The 27,180-nt window shown below is 39.0% G+C and overlaps 1 protein-coding gene across 1 annotated transcript; it reads left to right on the top strand.

Moving 5' to 3' along the window:
- Positions 1–380: 380 nt before the first annotated feature.
- PLEKHA3 (pleckstrin homology domain containing A3) lies at positions 381–26,838 on the top strand. Its single transcript, XM_050750592.1, has 8 exons — positions 381–1,125; positions 6,241–6,357; positions 11,896–12,051; positions 14,943–15,079; positions 16,566–16,730; positions 20,703–20,746; positions 22,556–22,671; positions 25,547–26,838. The coding sequence occupies exons 1-8, from the start codon at positions 1,086–1,088 to the stop codon at positions 25,672–25,674; spliced, it is 903 nt and encodes a 300-aa protein (XP_050606549.1). The 5' UTR covers positions 381–1,085; the 3' UTR covers positions 25,675–26,838.
- Positions 26,839–27,180: the final 342 nt, after the last annotated feature.

The raw sequence follows: 27,180 nt of genomic DNA, 5'->3' as shown, positions 1-27,180 counted from the left end.
AAACCTGAAAATTACTGTCGATTATGCAAGATGACGATTGCGTCCAAGCAGGAGTTTCAAAAATCATAAAAGCTAGGGGGAAGTCCTCCTTTCTAGAATAAAATTCCAAAGTCAAGTTCAATGTTTTATATTCTAAATAAAATTGTGGCTATCCAAGGTTAATTATCGGCGTGATGACAGTTCCTTGGGGGGCCCTCGCCATTCCTTGTCAGAGGACCCCGTCTGTTGCACATTGCCTTCATAGGAGATAATTTCAGACCCCTTGAATATGAGGAAAATACGAAGCAAACAGAAATAGGAAGGCTTTTATTTATTTTTTCAGAAAAAAAAAAAAACAAACCAGGAAAACCCGAGAGAACTAAGTGCCCGAGGGATGAGTGTGTGGGGAGCTCCTCCTCGGGTGGGCACCGGGGCTGCGCGCGCAGTGGAGCCCGAAGGCCTCGGCCCCCGGGGGCGGTCGGCCTGGGCCTTGGCGGCCAGGGAGAGACTAGGGAGCCTCGGGACTGTTGGCCCTGGGCCCGTGAGAGGAGAGGAGCTGCCCTAGCTGGCAGGCCGAGGGTGCGACGCGCAGGTCCGCCCTCCTCACGCAGCCTCCGGCTAGGCGGCGAGGCCGCAGGCCGCGCCCGCTCCTTCAGCCCCGCCGCCGGGGAGGGGTTTCCCGGGACGATCCGGCCCCTTTCATCCAGGAAGTGAAAGCGACGTCGGGGTCAATGAAAACAAACGGGGAGCCCGGGGGGAAGGAAGGCAGGCGAGGAGGAGGCAGCGCCGGGCCGCGGAAGCGCGAGCAGGAGGCCGGTCGCGGTCGCATTTTTGTCGTTGTCGCGGCCGCCGCCGCCGAGGCTTACTCCGGGATGTCTGGGCCCGCGCCTCGCGGCCCCCAAGCTCCACGCGGCGCCCGCTGTTCCGGCCTCTAAGGGCCGCCACGTCCGGGCGGCGCGCGCAGGCAGAGGGCGGCTTCGTGCCGGCGGCGGGCTCCAGGGGAGGGGGCCCGGGCGGGCCGGGAGTGGCTGCCCCAGGCCCCGCGCCTACCCCATCACCGCGGCTGGCGCCAGGCCGGGAGGATGCGCGGTGTGGGGCTCTGAAGCATGGAGGGGGTTTTGTACAAGTGGACCAACTATCTCACAGGTATGGGGGCTCGCGTGATGAGGGAAGAGGGGAGAGGCGGGGGGCTTGGAGGGGCTTAGGCAGGAGGCTGCGGAGAAGGCAGGTCCGGGACTTCTCTTCCTCCGTCTGGCCTCCGCGGACCCTCAGAGCGAATTCGCTGTACTCGATTCCAGGGCTTATTGAGTCCTTCTGGCCTCTTCAGGGGAGGGTTTAAGGCTGCGCACCTTCTAGAGGGTGGGAAATGCACCTGCCACTTACTTGCTAGTGTGATAATACCAATCTTTGCCTCCTGTAGCCTCCGAAACAATTCTCAGTCACCCTACATGTGTTGTTGCGATCTCCGTCCTTATTCACACTTAGTATTCATACTTTAAGAGCATTTTGTTAATAACTGAGTTGTCAGAGTATTGGACTGGAAAGGACCCTTTAATTGTTTCAACTACAAGATTTAATTTTAAGAACTCTTTTCTGTATTTCTTCTAATTTCCTTAACATTTTATTTTAAAAAGTTGTCTTGTTGAGGTTGTTCGAGCTTAGCGAGCATGATTTTGGAAGCTGTCCCCAGATAATATTCTCTTAGGGACTGTCAATGAAGTATCCTTACGTTGGGGAATTCTGTTAACTGTGTGGGAAATAGTGGAAGACAGTGCCAATAACAGAAAGGGAGCAGGCAAGTCACTTTCACCTGTGAAGTGGGTGGAAGGGAGAACGTTGAAGAAATCAGAGGCCAGCAGGAAAGGGCTCCTTTCCATGACATTGGCAGTCTGGCTTATTTAAAAGCTCCTTAAATTTGAGTTGTAGTCCAATCTCTGCCATCAACCAACAATCAAGGCAAGTCAGTTATTCTTTCAGGACCTCAGTCTGGTAAGGCCAGGGTGATTAGCTATTTTGTCCTGGACATGCCTTCCAACTCCAGAATTCCATGACCTCACTAAGTGAGAGGATGGTTTTAACATAAATTTGAACAGTAAACAGATTTTTTTGGGGGGTCTAGCATAGGCAAATCATGACTTGCTGCCCACTTATTCCCTCTGCCAAAAGTATCGAATCCCTCAGTAATTGTGTGGTACTCTCAACTTGTGTCCACCTGATCTTGTGCAAAATGTGCACATAAACTTTTTCAGGCAAAAGCACTGGGCTACAGTTATACCTGCTTTTTGATTTCTTAGAATGCTAAAGCCAGACTGATAGCAGCAAATGCTTTTAACATTTATGATACACAGGTGTTTTATTTTGTTCAAACTAAAAAGTCAATTTATTTCTATAAGTGACATGTTTTAATGGGAAACATTTAAAAGTTAGATAAATATTTTTTATTGGGCATTTTCATTTGGGCCCTTGTGAGAGCAGTTATACTGTTTGGTTGAGGTATAGTGTTAACTGTTAAAGACAGTAGAGTGCTTCACCCCTGTAGTCCCAGCACTTTGGGGGGCGGACGTGGGAGGATTGCTTGAGCTCAAGACCAACCTGTGCCACACAGGGAGATGTGGTCTCTACTAAAAAAACAAACAAACAAACAAACAAAAAAATTAGCTAGGTGTGGTGGTGCACGCCTGTAGTCCCAGCTACTGAGGAGGCGGAGGCGAGAGGATTACTTGAGCTAGAGAAATGGAGGCTGCAGTGAGCTAGGATCAGTGAGCTATGATTGTACCCACACATTCCAGCCTGGCTAACAGAACGAGATCCTGTCTCAAAAAGCAAAATAAAACAAAAAGACAGTAGCTTGTATGCTTTGAGATGCAAATGCTCATCTCATTGCAAGTATTCCTAAGCATGGTGTTGTGGAGGTCATGCCGGAGGAACCATTGGGTCATTACTGAGATGAGTCATAATTTAAGAACTGAGGTGAAACCTGGTCTTGGTGGCCATTTCCTCATCTCCTATGGTACTAAATAACCAGTGGTTGAGCTTTTCACCGCATGTGATTTAGATTGTAGTCTTTGCAGGGCATTTAGTCAACTTCTAGTATGCATTGTAGAAGCTGGTTGAAAAGAAATCTTTTGGTTGGAAGAATTTCATTTTTAAGAGTTAAATTTGAGTCAACAGCGTGCTGATGATTAATTTTAGTTCATCATAGGTCATTAGGATGAGCAGCTGTTCATACTAAGTGATCTTTCAGTGTAATGATAGTGTTGTTCAGGCACAGTGGCTCATGCCTGTAATCTTAGCACATTGGGAGGCTGAGATGGGCAGATAGCTTGAGGTAAGGAGTTTGAGACCAACCTGGCCAACATGGCGAAACCCCGTCCCTACAAAAAAATACAAAAAATTAGCCAGGCATGATGGCGTGCACCTGTAGTCCTAGTTACTTGGGAGGCTGAGGCATGAGAATTACTTGAGCCTGGGAGACAGAGGTTACAGTGAGCCCATATTGCACCACTGCACTCAAACCTTGGCAACAGAGTGAGACTGTATCTCAAAAAAAAAAAAGATAGTGTTAGTTGAGAATCCTTTGTGGAGAGTAAGAATTTCAGTAACATTTGGTAGTTTGAGATAAAAAGAATTTAAAAAAAAAAAGAATTTTAAAAAGGGAATACCTGTGACTCTTTTTCACAGATATTACCCTCTGTTATTTGAGTGTGTGAATCAATTAGAAATTGTTTTATTAAATGTTTCTTCAAAAAGTGTGTAGAGATAATTAACAGGCTTGATTATATTAATATGTTCAACCACTCACCTTTCATGTTGCTGCAAATTCTAAATGAATCATTTTGCCCAATATTTGTTTTAAAGAGATATTGAATTGCAGTACTGCAGGCTTGCAAAATCATAATTTGTTCTATAGGCACACTAGACCTGGGTGGAGGAGTGTATTTTCACCACCCACTGCTTATAATTTGTTTGATAAGGTAAATTAGTGTTTGGAAAGATAGTTTTTATCATTTCCATGCATGATCAATACAATATACTCTCAAAGATATATTGTATGTCTATATTCTCATGGTTAATATGAAATATCTGCCAGGTGTGGTGGTCCACACCTGTAATCCTAGCACTTTGGAAGGCCAAGGTGGCAGGATTACTTGAGTCCAGGAATTTGAGACGAGCCTGGGCAACATGGTGAGACTTCATCTCTATAAAAAATTAAAAAATTAGCAAGTCTCGGTGGCGTGTCTATAGTCCTAACTACTTGGGAGGCTGAGGTGGGAGGACCTTTTGAGCCTAGGAGGTCGAGGCTGTGGTGAGCCATGTTCATGCCACTGTACTTCAGCCTGGGCAGCAGAGCAAGACCCTGTCTCAAAAAAACAAAACAACAACAGCAGCAGCAATCCATGAAATATCTCACTTTTGGGGGTATTTATTCATTCATTTATTTATTCAGTCACTTGAGAAATAGATTCTTTTGGTACCTCTTACGTGCCAGGCACCATTCTAGTTGCTGGGAATGCAGTGTTGAGCAAGTTAAAGTCCATATACCAAAATAACTTATTTTCTAATTTGTTTAGGTCTCACTAGGGAATACTCTGTTGTTTCACAAAAAGGAATCTTCCAGGAACCTGAAAATTGCTGGTTTTTAATTGCTTTAGATATCCATCTTTCTGAACTGTATTACTGCATTCCCTGCCTTCCTAAACAAGGTTACAAAGTAAAATTTAATCTTTTATGATGACTCAGTGTTGTCATTTCAAAAGTGTTAGAGATAAATCCTTTTGGGGAATTAAGTCCTGGATCTGTATTAAAGTGTAAGGATGATTGACCCATCTCCCCTCTCGGCACTATCTGACTCTGGAAAGATCAGATTAATCATGTGGCAGGCTATGGCAAAAGTGACCAGGATTTGAACACCCACGGTTTAAAATGTACATTTTAGCCATGAACACTTGTGCTGAATTGTTATTTAATAGTCATGGAAAGAACAAGGACAGTCGGCCGGGCGCAGTGGCTCAAGCCTGTAATCCCAGTACTTTGGGAGGCCGAGACGGGCGGATCACAAGGTCAGGAGATCGAGACCATCCTGGCTAACCTGGTGAAACCCCGTCTCTACTAAAAAATACAAAAAACTAGCCGGGCGAGGTGGCGGGCGCCTGTAGTCCCAGCTACTCAGGCTGAGGCAGGAGAATGGCGTGAACCCGAGAGGCGGAGCTTGCAGTGAGCTGAGATCCGGCCACTGCACTCCAGCCTGGGTGACAGAGCGAGACTCCGTCTCAAAAAAAAAAAAAAAAAAAAAGAACAAGGACAGTCACGCTGCCCCCAGCATGGTCACCATGTTAATAGTCAGTGAACTGTTGTAAATTAGTAGCATGCTTGATAAGGGATGCTAATCAAGCATCCAGGGAACACCAAGTTTGGCTTCAAAGAGGAGTGGGAATTGGGTGCCAAGGAAAGCCGTCATCCTTGTCACCAGCTTTGGCATGGAGCCAAGTCTGTGATAGATGTGAGCTCTGGTCACTGAATAAATATCAGTTGAACAACTGCAGTTTCTAGGATTTCTGCCCTAGCTGTGCACCTGCAGACAAGGGAAGAGGGGATCACATGGGGAATCTATGTTCTCACCATAGGGTATGTAGCTTCTATTTAAGAGACTGGAATTCATTTAGCACTCACTGTGTTTAAGGGAGTTTGCTTAGAAGTATGTATTTCATAAGAGTCACATTGCAGAATTAGAGGGCCAGGTGGCACCTGAGAGGTCATCTTATTCAATCTATACATTTTAGAGACTGGGAATTTTAGAGATTTATTGAAATGAAAAGATTCGCCCCCAGGGTATGATTATCCAATTAAAGAATGATACTATAGGTAAGGCTAGAATCCCTGTCTTCCATGGCTTTTCCCTTAATATCATAACCCCAACTCTGTTCCTTTTTAGGAAAAGAGGGCAGTTATGCTATACCTGGTTTAGGGCTATTACTAAGGATGGGCCTTATGGGTTGTTAATGAGAACACTGTGAGCTAGAATTAGAAGTATTACTCCCTGTGTTTTTGCTGCTCTGGAGATTGCTCCAGAAATCTCTCCCAGTAAAGTGGAGACTGATGCAAAAACATTTTTGGTAAGCCTTGGTGATTAAAAATTTCATTGTCAGAATGTTATTTGAGAGCCAAGAAATAATGTGGATAGCAAGTTTTGAAGTCACAGTTTTCTACGTGGTAAAAGTAATGTCTTTCCAATTGACCTTTTGTTATTTATGATCTTTTTAGGTTGGCAGCCTCGTTGGTTTGTTTTAGATAATGGAATCTTATCCTACTATGATTCACAGGATGATGTTTGCAAAGGGAGCAAAGGAAGCATAAAGATGGCAGTTTGTGAAATTAAAGGTAAGTGAATATATGGAATTAGAGGAACTGGAGGTTAGTCAAGGGTTCTTCAGCATACTCCAGACAAGAGTAAAAAAGGCATTTCTAACCATGTAGGGATCTTCTAATACCATTTATATCCTTAGCAGTCAGGAGTGGCATTTCATCACAGTTAACACAATTAAACACAGTTTTTTATCATGCTCCCTGTACAAATGTATTTTGAATGGAAATAACTTTTGCTAGTCTTCCAATTTGCATTTGACAAACAATTTCTTGTGGATACTACTTTAGTGTCCACCTTCAGTCTACAAGCATTCTATTTTATTATTGTTGTAATTAATATAAAGATATTATAAAAATTGGAAGCTTTATTCCAAAGATAATGGGGCCAGCTCTGTAGGGTTTTGATGAAGTATGAAGTTGGAGTTGTAAACTCTGGTTCTTTGCTGAATTTGGAGGTAAGTTCCTCTGGGTGATAGAGATGGTTTCCTTTTCTTCCAAAAGGGGAGAAATAAAGCGATAGGTCCTGCTGTAATTTTTGTGAAGGAAGATTTTATGGACCATTGATTCATTTGTGTGTGTGGTTGGGGTGTGTGGGGTGGAGGCGAAATCAGATAAAATGGCAGTGAAAAGTACTGAATTCTTCAAAGAGAATGAAGGAAAAACTAGAGTGCCAGGGGAGTGACTGTTCGACTTCCCCCTGGTCGTTTTCATTTCTCCACTCTAGCTTAAATACTTGTCCTTCATGAAGTGTGTTTCTTTTGATGTGGTGAGCTCTGGGTCATAGCTATCAAATAGTCTTCCTGAAAGGTAGCCGTTAATCTGACTTTAATTGCCATATATAAGTGTTATCTCCGTTTGAACATTTTATAAATGGAATAATTCACTATTTTCTTTTGTGTCTTGCTTTTTTTTACTCAACATCGTGTTTGTGAAATTTATCTATGTTGTTCTATGTAACAGTAGTTCAGTCATTCTTATTGTATAGTATTCCATTGTGTGAATATCTCACAATTTTGGTATCCATTCTAGTACTGAAGGATTTTTGGGTTATTTCCATTTTGGGACTACAGTGACTAAAGCTGCCATAAACATTCTTACACATTTATTGAACATATGTGTGTATTTCTGTTTAGTGTATCTCTGGAAGTGGAGTGGAATGCTAAGGCATTGAATATTCATACATTCAGCTTTAATAGCAGTTAAAGAAAAAAGTATTCTTGACACTTGTTGAAATGGTATGGCAAACTTTATTTAGGACTATTGTGATAGATATAGGGAGTATTGCATTGGAGGAGAGAAATTGGGCTCAACTCCAAGTACAAGGAAAAGTGGGAATGTATAGCCAAGGAGCAGGGTTAGGCAGAGAGGGTATCAGTGGAGGGAAAGTTACTAAGAGGTAAGTGGGGATTCTGGCTAAATTGACCTAACAGGATTCTTGCTGAAGGCAGGCCAAAGCCAGGGTGATCAGACATTGCTGGGAGATGGTAGGGAATGAAGAATGTGGTCAGATAGCAAGGGCAGGTGATGAAATATGGTGTTAGGGGATTCTGGCTAAACTGACTTAGTAGGATTCTTACTAAAACTGGATTCTACAAGGATGGAGAAGGAAGCTTAGGTGAGTACAGGACTCAAATGAGCCTGACTAAAATTTGGTCAAGAAGACAATCTTTTTCTTTTTTTCTTTTCTTTTCTTTTCTTTTTTTTTTTTTTTTGAGACAGGGTCTCACTCTGTTGCTCAGGCTGGAATGCAGTGGTGTGATCATGGCTCACTGCAGCCTCGACCTCCTGGGCTCAGGTGATCCTCCTACCTCAGCCTCCTGAGTAGCTGGGACCAGAGGCACACGTCACTATGCCCAGCTAATTTTTGTGTTTTTTGTAGAGATGGGGTTTCAAAAACCAGGCTGGTCTTGAACTCCTGAGCTTAACCAATCTGCCCGCTTTGGCCTCCCAAAGTGTTGAAATTACTGGCGTTAGCCACTGTGCCTGGCCAATAATCTTTTTCAGAGATAATGCCAGATGTTTTCCAAAGTGATTATATCAATTTTTTCTGCAATCAGTCAGAGTATTAGAGTTCCAGTTGTTCTGCATCTTTGCTAAAACTTGGTATTATCCATTTTAAAAATTCAGACTATTCCTGGTGTTTGTAGTGGTATCTCATGGTGGTTTTCACTTGCATTTCTTCAATAACTAATGATGTTGAATGCTTTTTTAGATGTTAGCCATTTGAATGTCCTCTTGTCGGGCGCGTTAGCTCATGTTTGTAATCCCAGCAGTTTGGGAGGCCAAGGCAGGCAGATCTCTTGTGCTCAGGAGTTCCAGATCAGCCTGGGCAACAAAATGAGACTCCTGTCTCCACAAAAAGGAAAAAAAAGGTTGAATGTTCTTCTTTTGAAGTCCTCTTCAGGTCTTTGGCCCATTTTCTAACCTTGGCTATCTTTCATGTTGATTTGTAGGAGTTCTTTGTATAGTCTGGATGAGTCTGTGTTGCAGATATTTTCTTCTACTCTGTAGTTTATGTTTTCATTTTTTTAATGATACCTTTTGAGGAACAGAAGTTCTTAATTTCAATGAAGTCCAATTTGTTAATTTCTTTGATTGGATCCCTTTATGACCCACTGAAAACATCTTCTGTGTTGCTTTCTGGAATGTTTATAGTTTTCCCTTTTATATTTAGGTCCATATTAGGTCTGTACTTGACTTAGTAACAACCTTTCCCCCACTGCATCATGGAGATATCTTTGTCACAAAGCAAGTGACCATGTATGTGTGGGTCTTTTTCTAGACTGTCTATTCTGTTCTGTGGCCCTGTTTTTTGTTGTTGTTGTTGTTAATCCTTGTGCCAATATTACATTGCCTTAATTTCTTTAGCTTTATTCTCTTTGTATCTGATAGCCAAAGTCTCCTAACTTTAGTTCTTTTTCAGTACTGTATTGGTTGTTAGCCCTTTGCATTTCCTTATACATTTTAGAATTTGCTTATAAATTTCCACAGCTATCTGCTGGAATGTTTGAAATTGTGTTGAATCTACAGAACAATTTGAGGAGAATTATATTCTTAATGATAATTGAGTCTTCTGTTCCATTAACTGTTTAATTAGATATTTAGTTTCTCTCAGTAATGTTTTGTAGTTTTGTGTTTAGAGGTCTCGTCCATCTTTTCTGATGTTTTGGAAGCATCGTTTTTAAGTTTGTTGCCTTTTCAGGTGACAACTTTGGAGGGGACCCCCCTTGATTGGATACATAAATTCTGGTATGTTTAAAAATGAGTCGTCTTATTTTAGTTTCATCTTATAGCAACATCATTAGAAATTAGAACATTGCTTTCTTTTAAAGTAGGTATTACTGGTGCTTTCACTAGTATTGGCAAGTAGCAAGGAAGAGTTACTCTTATAGCTTTAGGAGTTCAGTAGTTTTACCCTAGCCTAGAAATCTTTTGCATTCATAATTGCCTGTTGCATGGTTGTATGTTTCAGTGTCTGCAACTAAGAATGGCCCATGTAAGTAGAATAATAAGATAGCAATGTTTTTGTGGCACTTACTCACCATAATAGACTAAACATCTGGTCAATATTTATAGCAATTAATTATATAAGTTGGGGCTTCTGCCAGAGTTTGCTGGGACCCTCATAATTTGGCTCCTCCCAACTTATCCATTCATGAATATACATTTTTTTCTTTTTCTTTTTTTCTTTTCTTTTCTTTTTGAGACCGAGGCTCACTCTGTCGCCCAGGTTGGAGTGCAGTGGCGCGATCTCAGTTCACTGCAAGCTCTGCCTCCTGGGCTCACGCCATTCTCCTGCCTCAGCCTCCCGAGTAGCTGGGAATATAGGCGCTGGCCACTACTAATTAGCCCGCCCGGCTAATCTTTTGTATTTTTAGTAGAGACGGGGCTTCACCGTGTTAGCCAGGATGGTCTCGATCTCTTGACCTCGTGATCCGCCCGCCTCGGCCTCCCAAAGTGCTGGGATTACAGGCGTGAGCCACGGCCCGGCGTTTTTTCTTTTCTTTTCTTTTCCTTTTTTTTTTTTTTTTTTTTTTTGAGACAGGGTCTTGCTCTGTCACCCGGTCTGGAGTGCAGTGGTGTGATTGTAGCTCACCACAGCCTGTACTGGGCTCCAGTGATCCTCTTGCCTCAGCCTTCTCCCTCCCAAGTTGCTGGGTCTACAGGTGCTGGGAGTGCATGCTTGCACCACTGTGCTGGCTAAACAAATATCAATATTACTTTGCACTACAATGGAAGCCTCTATTTTTGCTTGTTTCCTAATATTCTCAGTACATTCTGTGTTTCTCATTTAAGCTTTTTCTGATTCATTTTTTTTTTTTTTTTTTTTTTTTTTTTTTTTTTTGAGACAGAGTCTCGCTCTGTCACCCAGGCTGGAGTACAGTGGCCGGATCTCAGCTCACTGCAAGCTCCGCCTCCCGGGTTTACGCCATTCTCCTGCCTCAGCCTCCCGAGTAGCTGGGACTACAGGCGCCCGCCACCTCACCCGGCTAGTTTTTTTTGTATTTTTAGTAAAGACGGGGTTTCACCGTGTTAGCCCGGATGGTCTTGATCTCCTGACCTCGTGATCCGCCCGTCTCGGCCTCCCAAAGTGCTGGGATTACAGGCTTGAGCCACCGCGCCCGGCCTCATTCATTTTCTTAACCAAATCCTGCTTTCATCAAATCCTTCTTCTTGAAGCCTTTTAAATTTCCTGTCTTAAATTACTTTCTCTCATAATTACACAAGAAATCTCTGCACCAAAGAGTTAAACATATACGTATTCTGATTGTTTTTGGTGTGTCTGTTTGTATCTTGGTTAAATAGTCAACTGTATAGAAGCAAAGACATCTTTTTTTCCCCCTCTATCTTGCCTTCTACTAGCACTGCTCTGAGCTGAGTAAATATTTATTGATGAATGACAGCTTAACACAAATTTTGTTTTACAACAAAGACTTGGGATTGGCTCATCATAATTCCTGATTAGCTTTCTTTTCTCAGAGCATCAAAGGAGGAGTGTGTGTGTGTAGGAGAAGAGGTAGAAAGAGGCAAAGAGATGAATGTCTTCAAAATATACATGGCTTCCATGTGTTATGCTATGATCCGTAATTAAGGGCATATCATAGAGTTACTCTTCGGATAGATGGTGGCTGTAGTTGTCATTTATTACATTCCTTCTATGTGTCAGGCACTATCCTAGCCTTGGGGGATATGAAAACAAAGACTTTACTTTCAAGGAAATCAGTAAAAAATGTGTGATAGTGTAACATTCATTGCAGTTGTATTTAATATGATAAGTGGCCCCAAGGTGGGTGAGGGGGTCTCACTTCTCAGTAGTTAGTATGTCCCTGTTTTCTTTTTCATACTCTGTCATCGCTTTGGCACCATTATCACCCTGGGTCTATATGAGAATGTTGGTTTGGGGAGTGCCACTGATGCACTGGCTGCATCATGAATGATAGGTCATTGTTTTAGGTGTATGAAGCATCTGATACTGTGTGATTAGATGATTATTTGATTCCCCTTAAATTACTTAAGTCTATAACTGTATTTCCTCTTTGTTTTTCATCATAGTTCATTCAGCAGACAACACAAGAATGGAATTAATCATTCCCGGAGAGCAGCATTTCTACATGAAGGCAGTGAATGCAGCTGAAAGACAGAGGTGGCTGGTTGCTCTGGGGAGCTCCAAAGCATGTTTGACTGACACAAGGACTAAAAAAGAAAAAGGTAACTATAAACTTTTCCCTTGTGGTGAGAGTACTTTCTTAAATATAAATATAAATAAAATAGCCTGTTCACTTTTAGTATCTATCCCAAGGAAATAATTAGAAATGTAGATTTACATGTATCTTTATCATAGTAAACATTTTGTAAAAGCTATAAATTTAGGGGAATGTCTCAATAAACTTTTTCTTTCTTGTTTTTTTTTTTTTTTTTTTTTTTTTTTTAAATGGAGCCACGTTCTGTTGCCCAGGCTGGAGTGCAATGGCGCTTTCTCGGCTCACTGCAACCTCTGCCGCCCAGGTTCAAGCGATTCTCCAGCCTCAGCTTGCCAAGTAGCTGGGATTACAGGCACTTGCTACCATGCCCGGCTAATTTTTGTATTTTTGTAATTTTGTATGCTGGCCAAGCTAGTCTTGAATTCCTGACGTCAGGTGATCCGCCCGCCTCGGCCTCCCAAAGTGTTGGGATTACAGGCGTGAGCCACTGCGCCCAGCCTAAACTCGTGCTTTCGTTGGCTGATATATAGATAGTAAGATGTTTAAAACGAATTTCAGTGTGAGAAAATGCCCAAGGTTAAATGATCATTGAAAAAAGCAGGATTCATAATTATATATAGTGTTAGTATTCATTGGCTGGCTTAGGAAAGGTATGTAAGAATTGGTCAGATTGTTACCTTTGGAAGTGGAATTTGTGGGAAGGAGACTCACTTGTCACTGTATACCCTTTGGTATCTTTTGACTTTACCATGTATGCATATTGCCAATTCAAAAAGATTTTTAGAAACTGAAAGCAAAGCAAATGATTTATGTTATCAGTTCAACTATATACAGATATAATGTGAAAATGACAATTTCTTGATAGTGAGATTATAGTTTGTCTTAGTTCATTTTCTGTTGCTTTGACACAATACTTGAGACTGTGTAATTTCTAAAGAAAAGAGGTATGACTCATGGCCCTAGAGGCTGGAAGTTCAAGATTGGGCACCTGTATCTAGTTGGCTTCTGGTGAGGGCCTCATGCTGCATCATAGCATGGTGGAGGAAGCAAGGGAATGCGGGCGTGTGCAGAAAGAGATCAAACACAAGAGGCAGCCTCAATTTATAACAACCTGCTCTCATAGTAACTATAACTGTATTTCCCATAATGTAGTTCCAAGAGGTTGAGAACTCACTCACTCCTTTGAGGAAGGTATGAAACCTCTTTAATGACCTAAGCACTTCTTAGAGGTACTACTTTCCTAACACTGCCACACTGGGGACCTAGCCTCAACATGAATTTTGCTGGAAACTAACCATATTCGGACCGTAGTACAGTTGTTTGATTTTTCTTTTCTATATTTTTTATATTTTTCAAAATTTTTTATTAAGTATGTGTTACTTTTATAATTAAATACACATTACATTAGTGAAAGCAGGTAAATTACAGGTATTGAGAAATGAAGGCTGAGGATTGAATTTATAACAATTTTGAAATATATGAAAACATTACAGAATATGGCTACAGGTAGGATAAGAAGGAATGGATATTCACAATAGCTAAAAGATGGAAATAACCCAAATGTTCATTGGTAGATGAATGGATAAACAAAATATACGATAGAATGTTACTCAGCCTTAGAAAGGAAGGGAAATGTGACACATGCTACACTGTGGATGAACCTTATAGACATTACAGTAAGTGAAATAAGCTAATCACAGAAAGACATATAGTCTATGATTCCACTTATATGAAATACCCAGGGCAGTCAAATTTATACAGACAGAAAATAGAATGTTGGTTCCCAGGGCCCGGGGGGAGGTGGAAATAGGCTTAATGTTTAGTGGGTACAGGCCTTCAGCTGGGGAAGATGAAGATGTTCTGGAGATGGATGGTGGTAATGATTTTACAAATACAAATGTACTTAATGCCACATTTTGAAATGAATACTTAAAAGTGGTTAAAATAGTAAATGTTATGTTTATGTATATTTTACCACAGTTTTTTTTTTTTTTAAAAGGAGAAAGAACAGGCTTAAATGTGAGCAGGAATTTATTTAGGTTAGATTAAATGGGCAGATAGAGCTGCTTTGTCCACTCTGGCAAAAGTGGCTTTGTGGCTAGGATCAGAGAGCAAGGCCACTGGGGCCTGGCCCAGGGAGTGTGGAGAATCACCAGAAATTTACGAATTTTTCTCCTATGTAGCTTATACTTCTAGTTTAAAAGGTATTGGCTTGTGAGTGGCTGAGATTATGGCTGGGTGTTTAGTTTGTCTGGAGATACTAAGGAAGAAAGTATGCTCTTAATAAAAAATGTTGAAAATAGTATAATGTGAAAATGAAACTGAAAGGATCAGAAGAAAATAAATGAATGTTTATATATAATAGTTTTAATTACATAAAAATTTAAAACTTCTGTAAGCCAAAATAAAGAGAACTGAAAGGAAGCTAACAGATCTGGATAAGGTATTTGCAGTATATAAGATAGAGGAAAGATTACTGTCTTAATTTGTAAGAACTTTTACAAACTATCAGTTTATATTGCTAAGAGAAAAATCAACATCAGAGCTGGAAAAAAATGTATAAAGGACAAAATAAAAAAGCAATTCACAAAAGAAAACTAAGCACTATTTAAATGGAAGATGAGTAATGGAATGGAAATATCCTGTATAAAATATCCAGTGGTCATCATCCTGTCTCTGGAAATCACCTAAATGTGGCAGGCATGTAACTGTCAGCTTTTTCCCAATTATCTAAAGAGAAGATGTTTCCTTAGGGCTCTGGTATCCTATTCCCAAGTTCTCACATTTCTTGAGCTATAGGTATTTATATTCATTGCTTTTTTAAATGATTACATTTTGTTGCATTGCCCAAAGAATATGAAAATGATCTAACTGGATATTTATATATGTTCTTTTCAGAAATAAGTGAAACCAGTGAATCGCTGAAAACCAAAATGTCTGAACTTCGCCTCTACTGTGACCTCTTAATGCAGCAAGTTCATACGATACAGGAATTTGTTCACCATGATGAGAATCATTCATCTCCTAGTGCAGAGGTAGAGCAAAGAGGATCTCTTCATGTGCGGTTATGCTTTGGAGTGCTCTGGGGAGATCCTCAGTCATTCCATAAGATGATAGGCATTTTCACATTGAGTTATTTTCAGCTTTTCTGGGTTCTGCCTACTGTAGACTATCTGGAAATCTGTAGCATCTTCTCGGTTTTGTCTGTGTGGCCAGAGAAGAACATGAAGTAGCATATTTCTCCGGGGATCAAGGCTTGTCTTTGCAGCCACTCTAATAATTTGGAGGTTGGAGTGGGGAAGAAGCATTCCAGGCTTTGTTCTCTAGGCTAGCGGCATAAATTCACTGGACAGCTGCTATTCTCTTTTTTTGGTAATAAGGTCCCTGCTTCAACTGTGAGAGTTGATAACTTATCTTTATGGAATAACTTAAAACAAATCCTTCTCAGAACAGTGACTTAGGAATCAAAACTCAGATTAGTAGGATCGGGCTATAATAGGCTCATTCTTTATGGTAAAATAGGACTGGTGAGCTATACCACTCTCTGGGTGAAAGGCCAGCATGTTGCCTGTCCCTTTTTGCCTAACTTGATAGAAGTGCAGCAAGAAATCTTCCTTCTTCTTCTGTGACTTTCTCCTGTTGGGGAGGAATCTTGTGTAAGAAGCCCAAGGACAAACTGACCACAAGCTCCCTGGAGGTGGGTGCTCTCACACTTGCTACAGCAGCTCGGTGACAGTATTAGGGACCCAGGCTTGTTGCATTTTCCACTCTGCCATTCTTGATGTGTTGAGTTTTTCTCCTAATGCCCCAGGTGTCAAGATGACTGTCAAGCTCGCAAAGAGGCAGGAGGCAGTGGGGCTGCCAGAGTGGAGAGAGTCCTTCTCAACTTGCTGTGCTTGGTTTTGAATCAGGGAACAAAAATCCCAGAAATTCTCCAGCAGACTTCTCATCTTTGTTTTTTTCTGGCTCAAGGGAAACCAGGAAAAAAATGAGCATTTGGTAAAGAGTCTTGGAATAGCCATGACTAGCTTAGATCAGTCTCTATTCATCCCCCAGGATCAGGGCACTTTGCGATCCTGAACAAAATTGGGGTTTTTACTCTGTCAAGGAAGAAGTGGGAGAACAGATAGAGGGTAGACATGAACTGTACTGCCACTAAGTAATTCTAAGGGTATTCCATGTCTGTGACCACTTTTGGGAAAATGAAAATTACTGTTTAGGTTAGATTTCTCTAAGATAAATTTTTGTACATGATTTTTCAATATGATAATTCAATGCAAAACTTAGTTTCTCTTAGAATCTAGGTTCATACATTGTTTAGGAGACAGGCATTTCTTATTCATAGATTTTTAAATTTTCTTTTTTTTTTGCCCCAGCTTAATTTTCTAAGGTACTGTATTTTAAATAAATTTGAACATAGTAATGTGTCTGTTGGAGATGTCTTTTTATTTAGTGATAAGGTTGTATATGATTCCATGTCATTGTATGCAAATCTGTTCAAGTCTTTGTGTAATTTTTCAGAACATGAATGAAGCCTCTTCTCTGCTTAGTGCCACGTGTAACACGTTCATCACAACGCTCGAGGAATGTGTGAAGATAGCCAATGCCAAGTTTAAACCTGAGATGTTTCAACTGCCCCATCCGGATCCCTTAGTTTCTCCTGTGTCACCTTCTCCTGTTCAAATGGTTTGAACTTCTTGTTTTGTTTTTTTCCTTCAGTAGTAATGTTGCATGCGGTTTTTGTTTCATTTTGGTATTTATTTTTAAGGGCTTAAACAGGCAGTGGCGGGGAAACAGGTAACAAGTTGAATTTTTTTGTTTGTACTGTTTCATATTAGAGCTTCTCAGCTGATGAGCTCAGCACTTGTGCTAGTGTCCTTATCTCCTTCCGCTTGGAGGGGCTGTGCATGGCCTGCCCACAGGCTGCTTCATCCATTTCCCCCAGTATCTAGGACAATATTACAAAGTGCTGTGACAGAGAAAAAATTGGGAGGCTCTATTCTGCTTGGTAAGAATTACACAACGGAATGAGGTTTTAGTCACAATGGGGTACAATTAAGTAAATCTTTAAAGGAGTTGGAAGGAATTTGAAACATAGTCTAGTGGGAACGGTGTTTTGTACTCACTATTTGGATCTGAACCCTCAGAGTAGCTGATCTTCAGTTTCTTCATGTGTAAAAATACAGTGTATATCAGAGAGTCACTGCAAACGATCTGACCTGCTTACTGTTAGGTGCTCAGTGTTAGTTTCTTACTTCCTCATTACTCAGAACAACAAGTCCTCTTTTTGCCAGGGGTGGCAGATCTGTTGTCCTTTCTGAGCTAATAAATTTGCTCTAGCATGCTGTGAGAAACTTGTAGGTGAGATAAGCTTTATAATGAGACTTTATTTCATCAAAGTGTTTTTAGGAGTCCATTTATAGGAGTAAGAATGCCACCTTGTTGCTGTTTCAGCAATTACCTGAAGATCTGTTTGTTAGGAGAATAGGGTCTAACTTATTCCTAGGTTCTCTTACCTATCCCAGCAAATTTAGTTATATGAGAGTTAGTAAAGATTATTGCCTAGATTTATTTAGATAATTGTTTTCTAATCAGTGTTTGATGGGCTAATAGTTTCCTCTGAGACAAGTGTACCATGAAAATGAGTTTTATGGCCAGATTAATTTGGGAATTGCTAGGTTAACTTAAATGATATGAATTGGGTTTCTCTAATCTGACAAGGACAGTTTGATAGGACTTGTCACAGCCTTTTTATTTATTTATTTTTTTAGAGACAGGATCTCACTCTGTCACCCAGGCTGACCATCATAACTCACTGCAGCCTCAAACTCCTGAGCTCAAGTGATCATCGCACCTCAGCCTCCTGAGGAGCTGGGACTACAGGCGCATACCACTATGCCTGCCTACTTTTTTTTAACTTATTATTTGTAGAGATGATCTCATTTTGTTGCCTAAGCTGGTCTCAAACTCCTGGCTTCAAGCTAAGTTTTTCAGTTTATTTTTTGTAGGGATGGGGTCTCATTTTGTTGCCCAGGCTGGTCTCAAACTCCTAGCTTCAAGCAGTCTTCCCGCTTCAGCCTCCCAAAGTGTTGGGATTACAGGCATAAGCCACCATGCCCAGCTTTTATGCTTTTCACACCCTTTTTTATGCTGAAGTATATTATGAATCTCTGAGAGGTGGAGGTGTAGTGTACAGTGTTTCTGAAATTTATTTGACAATTGAGCCCATTATATATATATATATTTTTTTTTTTTTTCTTTTTCCTTTTTTTTTTTTTTGTTGAGACAGAGTCTTGCTTTGTCGCCCAGCCTGGAGTGCAGTGGCCGGATCTCAGCTCACTGCAAGCTCCGCCTCCCGGGTTCACGCCATTCTCCTGCCTCAGCCTCCTGAGTAGCTGGGACTACAGGCGCCCGCCACCTCGCCCGGCTAGGTTTTTTTTTTGTATTTTTTAGTAGAGACGGGGTTTCACCGTGTTAGCCAGGATGGTCTCGATCTCCTGACCTTGTGATCCGCCCGTCTCGGCCTCCCAAAGTGCTGGGATTACAGGCTTGAGCCACCGCGCCCGGCCTTTTTTTTTTTTTTTGAGATAGAGTCTCACTCTGTCACTCAGGCAGGAGTGCAGTGGCGCAATCTTGGCTAACTGCAAGCTCTGCCTCCCGGGTTCATGCCATTCTTCTGCCTCAGCCTCCTGAGCAGCTGGGACCACAGGTGCCCTCCACCACGCCTGGCTAATTTTTTGTATTTTTAGTAGAGACAGGGTTTCACCATGTTAGCCAGGATGGTCTGGATCTCCTGACCTCGTGATCTGCCCGCCTCAGTCTCCCAAAGTGCTGGGCTTACAGGCGTGAGCCACTGTGCCTGACCCTTTTTATGTATTTTTTAATACCATTTTACAGGACTGTGGTGTTGAGTAAAACATAGTTTGACCATGTTGCTTTTTAGGACAATTGTAGATATGCTATAAACTGTTAATTAACGTGTATATGTGAACAAAGAAACCAGTCTTTTGAGATGGATGTATAGTGCTGTGTTCCTGAGGTTGATATGCAAAGGGTACACTTTTTTGTTTTTACAGCTGTACTTTTTAGAGTCAAATGCAGTAAAACTTCAGAGTTGCCTTGCTTCCGCATTGAACTTCTCAGGAAATCCCTTATGTTACAAATGCTCTCTAGTCCAGAGTAGTCATATGTGTATTTTACATATAAGAAACTAAAATAATTGTCTTTTTAAAGCTAAAACCTTCAATAGAAAAATTACAGGAAATCTAATACATTAATTTAGGAAATATTAGATTAGAAGCTGCTTATTTTTGCTAGCTATGCCATTTTACTTGATAAAAAGAGCAAGAATTGTGGCTTATGTAATAGTTCTAGAGACAAATAGCATGGAAAGTGAGGTCAGACAGTCTTCATGTTTTTTTTTTTTTTTAAATAACATTATTTATATATTTATATGAAAAACTTACATTTATTTATATGAAAAATAAAGCTGAAAATTTGAGTATTCCAAAACAGTTTAATCTGATCTTTATGAGCGCTTTATATAGTTAATCTCAATGAATCCATCTTAGAGTAAACTTGCATTTAACTTTATTTCAAGTTATCATAAAAGTTCAGACAACTGTCATTGGACCTACAGACTGAGTGATTATTATAGTGGGGATGTCCTTGGGTTAGTAAGCCTAAAGGAAGTAATTTCTGTTAAAGGAGATATTAATGTCCATTTGCATCTTAATGTCAATCTTATCAGATATTCCCAGACTACAGATTGGGTGGGTCATATCTCTTATCATTTCAACTGGTATTTCTCAGAGCAACTAGTGGCTCATGTTCCAAATATAGAAGGCATTTACATAACATAAATGTTAGACCTGGGCTTGTTAGACTCTTGGGCTCATGTGTACAAAAGCAATCACCCTAAACCTTTAGTTTAATCTTTGTTTTTCTGCTACCGTGTTAAACTTTGAAATAATCAATTTTACTTGACTGCCTCCCTTCATATTTTGATGGAGTAGTTGGATCTTCCAAATTATGTTTAGTATTTATCATATTTTTTAAATGCTCTGCTTAATTAGGTATTTTTTATTTTTTTAAATATATGTTTTGGAAATCCATTGAGACTTAGGGCTCTTCTGAGTTCTTTAAAATCTTAAATTATTAATGCTGTCTTCCATGAAAACCACACTTCAGAACATTTGTATATCAGCTACCTAAATAATTAATAGTAAAGAGAAGCTTTGCTACCTGACTCTTCTACTACTTCCCTTTAAAAAGAGATATTTATTAGAATATTTTCTGGCTTGCTAGATACTCCTTTTTATCACATTTATATCCTATTTATAGTTATATACCCTGTTTTTTATATTTGTGTACACACTCATATATATATATTATGTATAAAATTTGGTTTTTACTTTTGAAAAAAGAATCCAGCATGTTTTTGGTGTGTGTTGAAAAAGATTCCAGTTAACGGTTATTAGAGAGAAAGCTTTATGTTGTGCTAATTATGTTACTCGAGTCTGTGAAAGATAAATTTTGTTTTGCCAGGTATCTTTTTCTCTGAGTAAATTTATGTTTATTTGATAATAGTAAATTAGAGCTGCATGATTCTACTTGACATGTGGATTATGGTAATTTTTTTTTTTTCAAAATTTCTAGATGAAGCGCTCTGTCAGCCACCCTGGTTCTTGCAGTTCAGAGAGGTAAAAGAACCTTTTCTTTTGATTAAGTTCTCTCAAACTATACCTATTTAGGGAAGTTCTCTGGGCCTTTAACAAGTGGTGTGGAATGTAAACTCTGTATGGGTTAGGTCTGATTCTGAAACCAGCATTTTATCTCTCTGTATTTATCTCCTAGTATTTAGTATAAGGGCCTGGCCTCAGTAGGTAGTCATAAAAAAAAATGAATTAATTAATTAATCAGCAAGGTAAGCACCTTGCCAGCCATTTTACCTTTTTTAGATGTTTGAAATACAGTCATATATTGAAGAATGACTTTTCCATCAATGATAGACTGCATATGTGACAGTGGCCTCATAAGATTATAATACCATATTTTTACTGTACTTTTTCCATGTTTAGGTATGTTTAGATACACATGTACCATTGTGTTACAGTCACCCACAGCATTCAGTACAGTAACATGCAGTACAAGTTTGTAGCCTAGGAATAATAGGCTATACCACATTGCCTACGTGTGTAGTAGGCTATACTAGCTAGCTTTGTGTAAGCACACTCTGTGATGTTTGCACAGTGACAGAATCACCTAGTGATACATTTCTCAGAATGCATCCTTGTCATTAAGAGACGCATGACTGTATATCAAGTTATAGTTAGACAGAAGTACATTTTTGATGTATTAAGACTCCACAGCTGGGGCTCATTTTACCTCAACTGTTTATAGCATCATCTATTCATGCTGAGCTGTTATTTCATTAAGAGAAAAAGATCTTGCTGAAAAGAGAAACCACTTGATATTTTAAAGTACCTATTCATATCAATACATTAAAAAATCTTACCTTCTGGATAGATCTTACCAAAATGCTAAGTTGTTAAACTATTATGTTGTTAGGTAATAGTCCTTTAAGTTGCTATGATTGTCTTATTTGGTTCTTTGGAAAGTGATTTAATTATAGTGACATTAGCATTTATTTCTCTATATTTGCACTGTTAAATGCTGGGCCCTTATTGTTTTGTCATGTTTTAATTTTTTCCCCTGATGATTATATAATCTTTGATTAAACCGTCAAATACTCAGAGGAGTCCAATGATGTATATGCCCAACTTTGTCAGGGAATCAAGAGTCCCACCAACTGAATTTTCCAGAAAAATGGAAGCTTAATCAACTTTTATTTTTATGAAAGAAAGTTTTCTATCCTTTCTACTTCACAAAATAATAATTTTAAAATCTTATTTGTTTCCTGATGAATCAAGGTTGTCATTAAGTACAGTAATGTTGGGCTGTTACAAAAATAGTAGCGGAGGTGCTATTAGGTGGTGGTGATTTGCTTCTCTGTTTAATTTTTTGAGGCAGATTTTTAAAAAAGTTTTTCTAGGCCCCTTTTTGCCATCTTTATCTTCTCTTGCTGTTGTGAGTGAGTCTACCTCTAGCTCTATGAACTCCTTGCCCATTTCTTTCAGTCTGCTGGTTTTGGTCAGATATGGATTGACTTGAAATACATGCACTAATGAAACCTATAACTTTTAGTTTTCAAACATTTGTAAACCGACTGATATGTCTGCTCTCTGGAGTCTCCCCTACAGAAGTCACTACTTCTTCATTATACCCCTCTTCCTTTTATTTCAGCTCAGAAGCCATATTCTTCAGGTTACCAGCTGTCTTCTAAATGGGTTCACTTGTTTTTGACTTCTGAGTAGAATGTTGCTAACATGGGACGTTGAGCATAAAAATAATTCTTTTTTCACTTAAAGAGAAGTCATTTAAAATTCCAGTCGAGGGTGTTTTTATTTATGTAAGGCCTTACAATTTAATGCTTTTTATTTAATTTGCAGGAGTAGCCACTCTATAAAAGAACCAGTATCTACACTTCACCGACTCTCCCAGCGACGCCGAAGAACCTACTCAGATACAGATTCTTGTAATGATATTCCTCTTGAAGACCCAGATAGTAAGTGGCATAGGTTCTGTCTCTTTCTTTGGCATATTCAGCAAAATTACTGTGGGACTCTGTAATTTCTGAAAATGAAGTATACTGACATTGAACATTGTACTTTGTTTCTTTGATTGATTCCTTCATTCAGAGGTAAGCAAACAGCGCTCAATCAATGAAAACTCATATATCCTCTTACAAACAGGTTTGTTATTAACTAAGGAGTGCTGAGGATTGCTTTGTAAATATCGTATCTTAGATATATATTTATAGAATATCATGATCTTTTACCACCACTATGCTTGCACTTAAAAAACATTTCAGAAGAAGGCATGAATTGTTAGCAGGATTCTAGGGGAAAATAAAGGCAAGTTCCAAGTTCATATAAAAGTCAGCATTGTTACTTTACTAAAATACCTTGAAATGGCTAAGGAAAAGAATTTTGTCTGGTAGTCATGGTGAATTATAGTAGCATTCATTCCTGTACCTTTTTCTTATTAAAGAGGCAGCATACTGTGATTGAATGTTTTTGGGAAAGGTTTTGTGATTTATGTTAAAATTTTTAAATTTTTCTCTTCAGAGAAGAAGCTTTGAAAGTGTGTCAGAATATCTAGTAAGATAGTAGTGACCATGATTTGCAGTGAACACAAATATAGTCTTATTATTACATCTCTATTAATAGACTTCTACTCTCCAAGTCTTTACTATTTCTCAGGAAACATGTGGGATAGAAACTATGTACAATTTCCAATTAAGGAACAGGTTGTGTTCCAGTAGTTCATTTGTAAGTCAGTTGTTTGGAAAACAGATTTTATTTTTCTTGTGGAACTGACATGATAAGTGGTGGTTAGCTCTTTGAATAGCCTAGAAGAACCCAGTGAATTCATAGTATGGCTGAAATGGGACAAAACAATGGTGTATTTCTAGCATTTGAGTGTATTGAAAACATTGATTAAGCTGGAGTTGTTTTATGTAACCAGAAAGTTAAACAGGTTTAGTTCACACACATGGCAATTTTAAAAAGGATTGCTGGTCATTTTTGGATTTTTAGGAGTGATAAAATCTGTTTTTTTGTTTTTTTTTTTTAATGCTCACTTTTTTTTTAACCGAACTAATCATCTATTTATTAATATATGGCACTATTCTATGCTCATTAACATTTTGAATTTAAATTGAGATATGGGTAGAGAAATTAAGGAAGGAAACCGGGAAGGGGAAGGGAGAAAGAAACTTTCTTGGGCCAATCAAACAAGACCTGGAAGAGAAGAGGAGGAGAGAAGGAGGGTTAAAGAGGTTGAGTATGTGAAAAAAGTGTTATCTGAGGCAGGTAAGATAGATTCTGATTCTCTTTATTCTTTATGCCTTTTACACATGACTCTTAATCCAGAGTTCATGAAGGAGTTCTGTATGCTACCTTGTACTTTTCTTTAAGTGTGACTTTTTTTTTTTTTTTTTTTTTTTTTTTTTTGAGACGGAGTCTCGCTCTGTCGCCCAGGCTGGAGTGCAGTGGCGCGATCACGGCTCACTGCAAGCTCCGCCTCCCGGGTTCACGCCATTCTCCTGCCTCAGCCTCCCGAGTAGCTGGGACTACAGGCGCCCACAACCGCGCCCGGCTAATTTTTTGTATTTTTAGTAGAGACGGGGTTTCACCGTGGTCTCGATCTCCTGACCTTGTGATCCGCCCGCCTCGGCCTCCCAAAGCGCTGGGATTACAGGCGTGAGCCACCGCGCCCGGCCGACTTTTTTTTTTTTTAAGAGGATCATTTGTGATTACTAAAATAACTTTTTTAAAGTCATCCATTTTTCTTTAGAATTCTTTTCTTCTCGTTACCCTAGTCCTGAATATTTGAAAACAATTTTCAAAAGATCTAGGTGTACATGCTCATTGTATTTAGCATCCCCCAGTTTAACTGTTATGGACTGTAACAAAACTAGTCACACACACACACACGTATATACATGCATACATATAGTTCACTTCTCTAGAACATCTTTAAATTAGCAAGTATAGACTAGGTCAGAAATTTTATCCTTAGAGTTTTTCCTGTTTATACTAGTTTAGTGTTTCAATTAGCTGGCAAAGCAAAGATTGAATTAGTGCTCCATCTAGAAAGTATATATTTTGCAGTTGGCAGTTTTGGTTGAAAGTTGTTACTCAAAAATATTCTTCTTGTGAGATGCAACTGTTTCTATTTTTCTAAACAAGCTTTTTCAAAAAGTATGAAAGTAATAAATGATGATGGTAAACTCAAACAATGTGTATAAAGGTACAACTGCTTTAGAACAGGACTATGCCAGTGTAGTCAGCTGTGTTAACATGGAGCTGCAGTGATAGTTCTGTGAGCTGCATTACAAATGGAGAAATGGGATCTTTCAGTGTGAGGTATCTTGTCAGCTTTGCTCAGAAAGTCTTAGAATGAAAAGAGGAATACCTGAATTTAGTCCTCGTTCTGTTACCAATTGTGTGATGTTGGGTAGGGCGTGTATCCTTTTATGGGTCTTGGTTTGTTTGCCTAGGAACAAGAAGGATATTAACAGCATTAAAATAGGCTGAAAGAGCAATATTTAATTAATAAAGATTAAATTCAATTCAGCAGATATTTATTGACTGCTTGTTATGTGCCAACCGTGATTCTAGCAATGAACAAAACAAAAATCTCTACTTCAGGCAGTTTCGTCATTTATCCCATGAATTCTGATGTTTTTCCTTTTGACTGTTGATACTCTACTCTAAAAGTTAAGTTTTCCTGTATGAAACAAACAAGGAAATAAAAAATTAGCAGGAAGCTAAAGGAATTTCATGTCCCTGAATAGGAAATTTAAAATGTTCTTTCACGAAGGACTGGAGTTAATATTGACAGGATGTTTAATGTTTTTACCAATGTCTTCATAGGACCTGTTCACTGTTCAAAAAATACACTTAATGGAGATTTGGCATCAGCAACCATTCCTGAAGAAAGCAGACTTATGGCCAAAAAAAAATCTGAATCGGAAGATACTCTTCCATCCTTCTCTTCCTGAAGAAACTGAAGTGTCCAACTTCCTCTAAGTATTGCTATGCAAAAGCTGCTGTAATTAAACTATTGTTATAGGGAGTAGTTTTTTCCCTTAGGACTCTGCACTTTATAGAATATTGTAAAACAGACAAGAAAACAAACCACATACTTTTGAAGTGTATTTTATCTTTATATAGTTTGTTTGCAAGAGTATTTTCCTAATAACTCACAGTATGAATGTGCATCTTTTTTTTTTTTTTTTTAAACAAATGATGGTGTAACATTTTGACATCCATAAGGACAAATGTAGATATTTTTCTAAAAAACTGTGAGAGGACTGACAGCTTGGTCAGGGTGTATTGTAGCTTATAAACATGAAATCTTATAAGGTTTCAGTTTGACAGAAGTGTGATATATGTAACTTGTGCCATGGACCAAATGGTCACTTTACCACAGCTAAAAATGAGTTACGATAGCAGCTTGATGGTGATTGTATTATATTCCTTTAATCAAAAAGGAAACACAATATTTTAAGTATCTTTAGCCCAATTACCATGACATATTGAGCATCTTTAACCAGACTGTATTGTCCTTCATATGTGAAGTTGACACTACTGATTTGTCATTCCAAATGTTGGGTTAAAGTGTTTAATTTTTATTTATTTTCTTGTTGCCTCAAAAGATGATTGCATTCTAACTTTTGTGACCTACCAAATTTAAGATGTGTATACGTTGTTCTTTACATTGTTCTAGAAAAGAGATTTTAATGCTATGGTGACTTTGCTCACTTACACCAGAGAAATAAACAACTTTCAATGGAAGAGGATTTTAGTGCTTTTTTTTTTTCCTAAAATAGACATTAAGCTGCTGTTGTAAAGTATTGTTTGCAGCTCTTTCCAATGTCTAGAGACATTTTTATTTATGAATATTTATACAAAAAGGAATTCTGTCAAGATGACTGCTCTATATCACTTGAGAATGGCATTATTTAATTAAAGAACAAATAGCATTTTTTGGTAGTGCCTGTCTATACCTATTGTCATTGTTTGCCTTGTAATCGGTTGTTTTGAATTCACTTTGGGTTAATAGTTTTTTTTAAGGTTTTAGTGAAGGAGCACTTTAAAACAAACTGGTGTGTTGTTTTTAAGTTAATCATATGTTTAATAAATGTGTGGTTTTTGCATTCAAACACATCATATAATACATTGTATTTTTTATATTCATTGATATTCTGTCTAATCTTTATTAGGCACTAATATAATTCTAATGGATTTGAGTTTGTATATTTAGGCCTGCTGGTGAAGACACAAATGATTGCTTTTAGTTTTTGTTGCCTGTGAGCTTAGAATGGTGTGGCCTATTTCATTTTATTTCAATTCTTCTTGTAAGTTTATGTGGGATATTTAAAAATAATTAATATTTGGTATTTATTTAAAAAACTGTAATTATAGGCCTTCCATCTTAAGTTTAAAATGGACATAAACAGTCTATACATTAATATGTGTTTGGGTAAATTCTATGCTACTTAAAG

The sequence above is a fragment of the Macaca thibetana genome, chromosome 12 (genome assembly GCF_024542745.1).
Source record: "Macaca thibetana thibetana isolate TM-01 chromosome 12, ASM2454274v1, whole genome shotgun sequence".
Classification (NCBI taxonomy): Eukaryota; Metazoa; Chordata; class Mammalia; order Primates; family Cercopithecidae; genus Macaca; species Macaca thibetana.
Note: the sequence above shows the minus strand (reverse complement) of the source record. Positions and strands in the feature narration are given on the sequence as shown.

What these genes read in the sequence shown, in the direction of transcription:
- PLEKHA3 (XM_050750592.1), top strand. Translation starts at nt 1,086, where the DNA reads ATGGAGGGGGTTTTGTACAAGTGGACCAACTATCTCACAG. An exon ending in AAGGACTAAAAAAGAAAAAG is followed by an intron (nt 12,052 to 14,942) that starts GTAACTATAAAC and finishes TGTTCTTTTCAG; the next exon opens with AAATAAGTGAAACCAGTGAA. An exon ending in GGTTCTTGCAGTTCAGAGAG is followed by an intron (nt 20,747 to 22,555) that starts GTAAAAGAACCT and finishes TTTAATTTGCAG; the next exon opens with GAGTAGCCACTCTATAAAAG.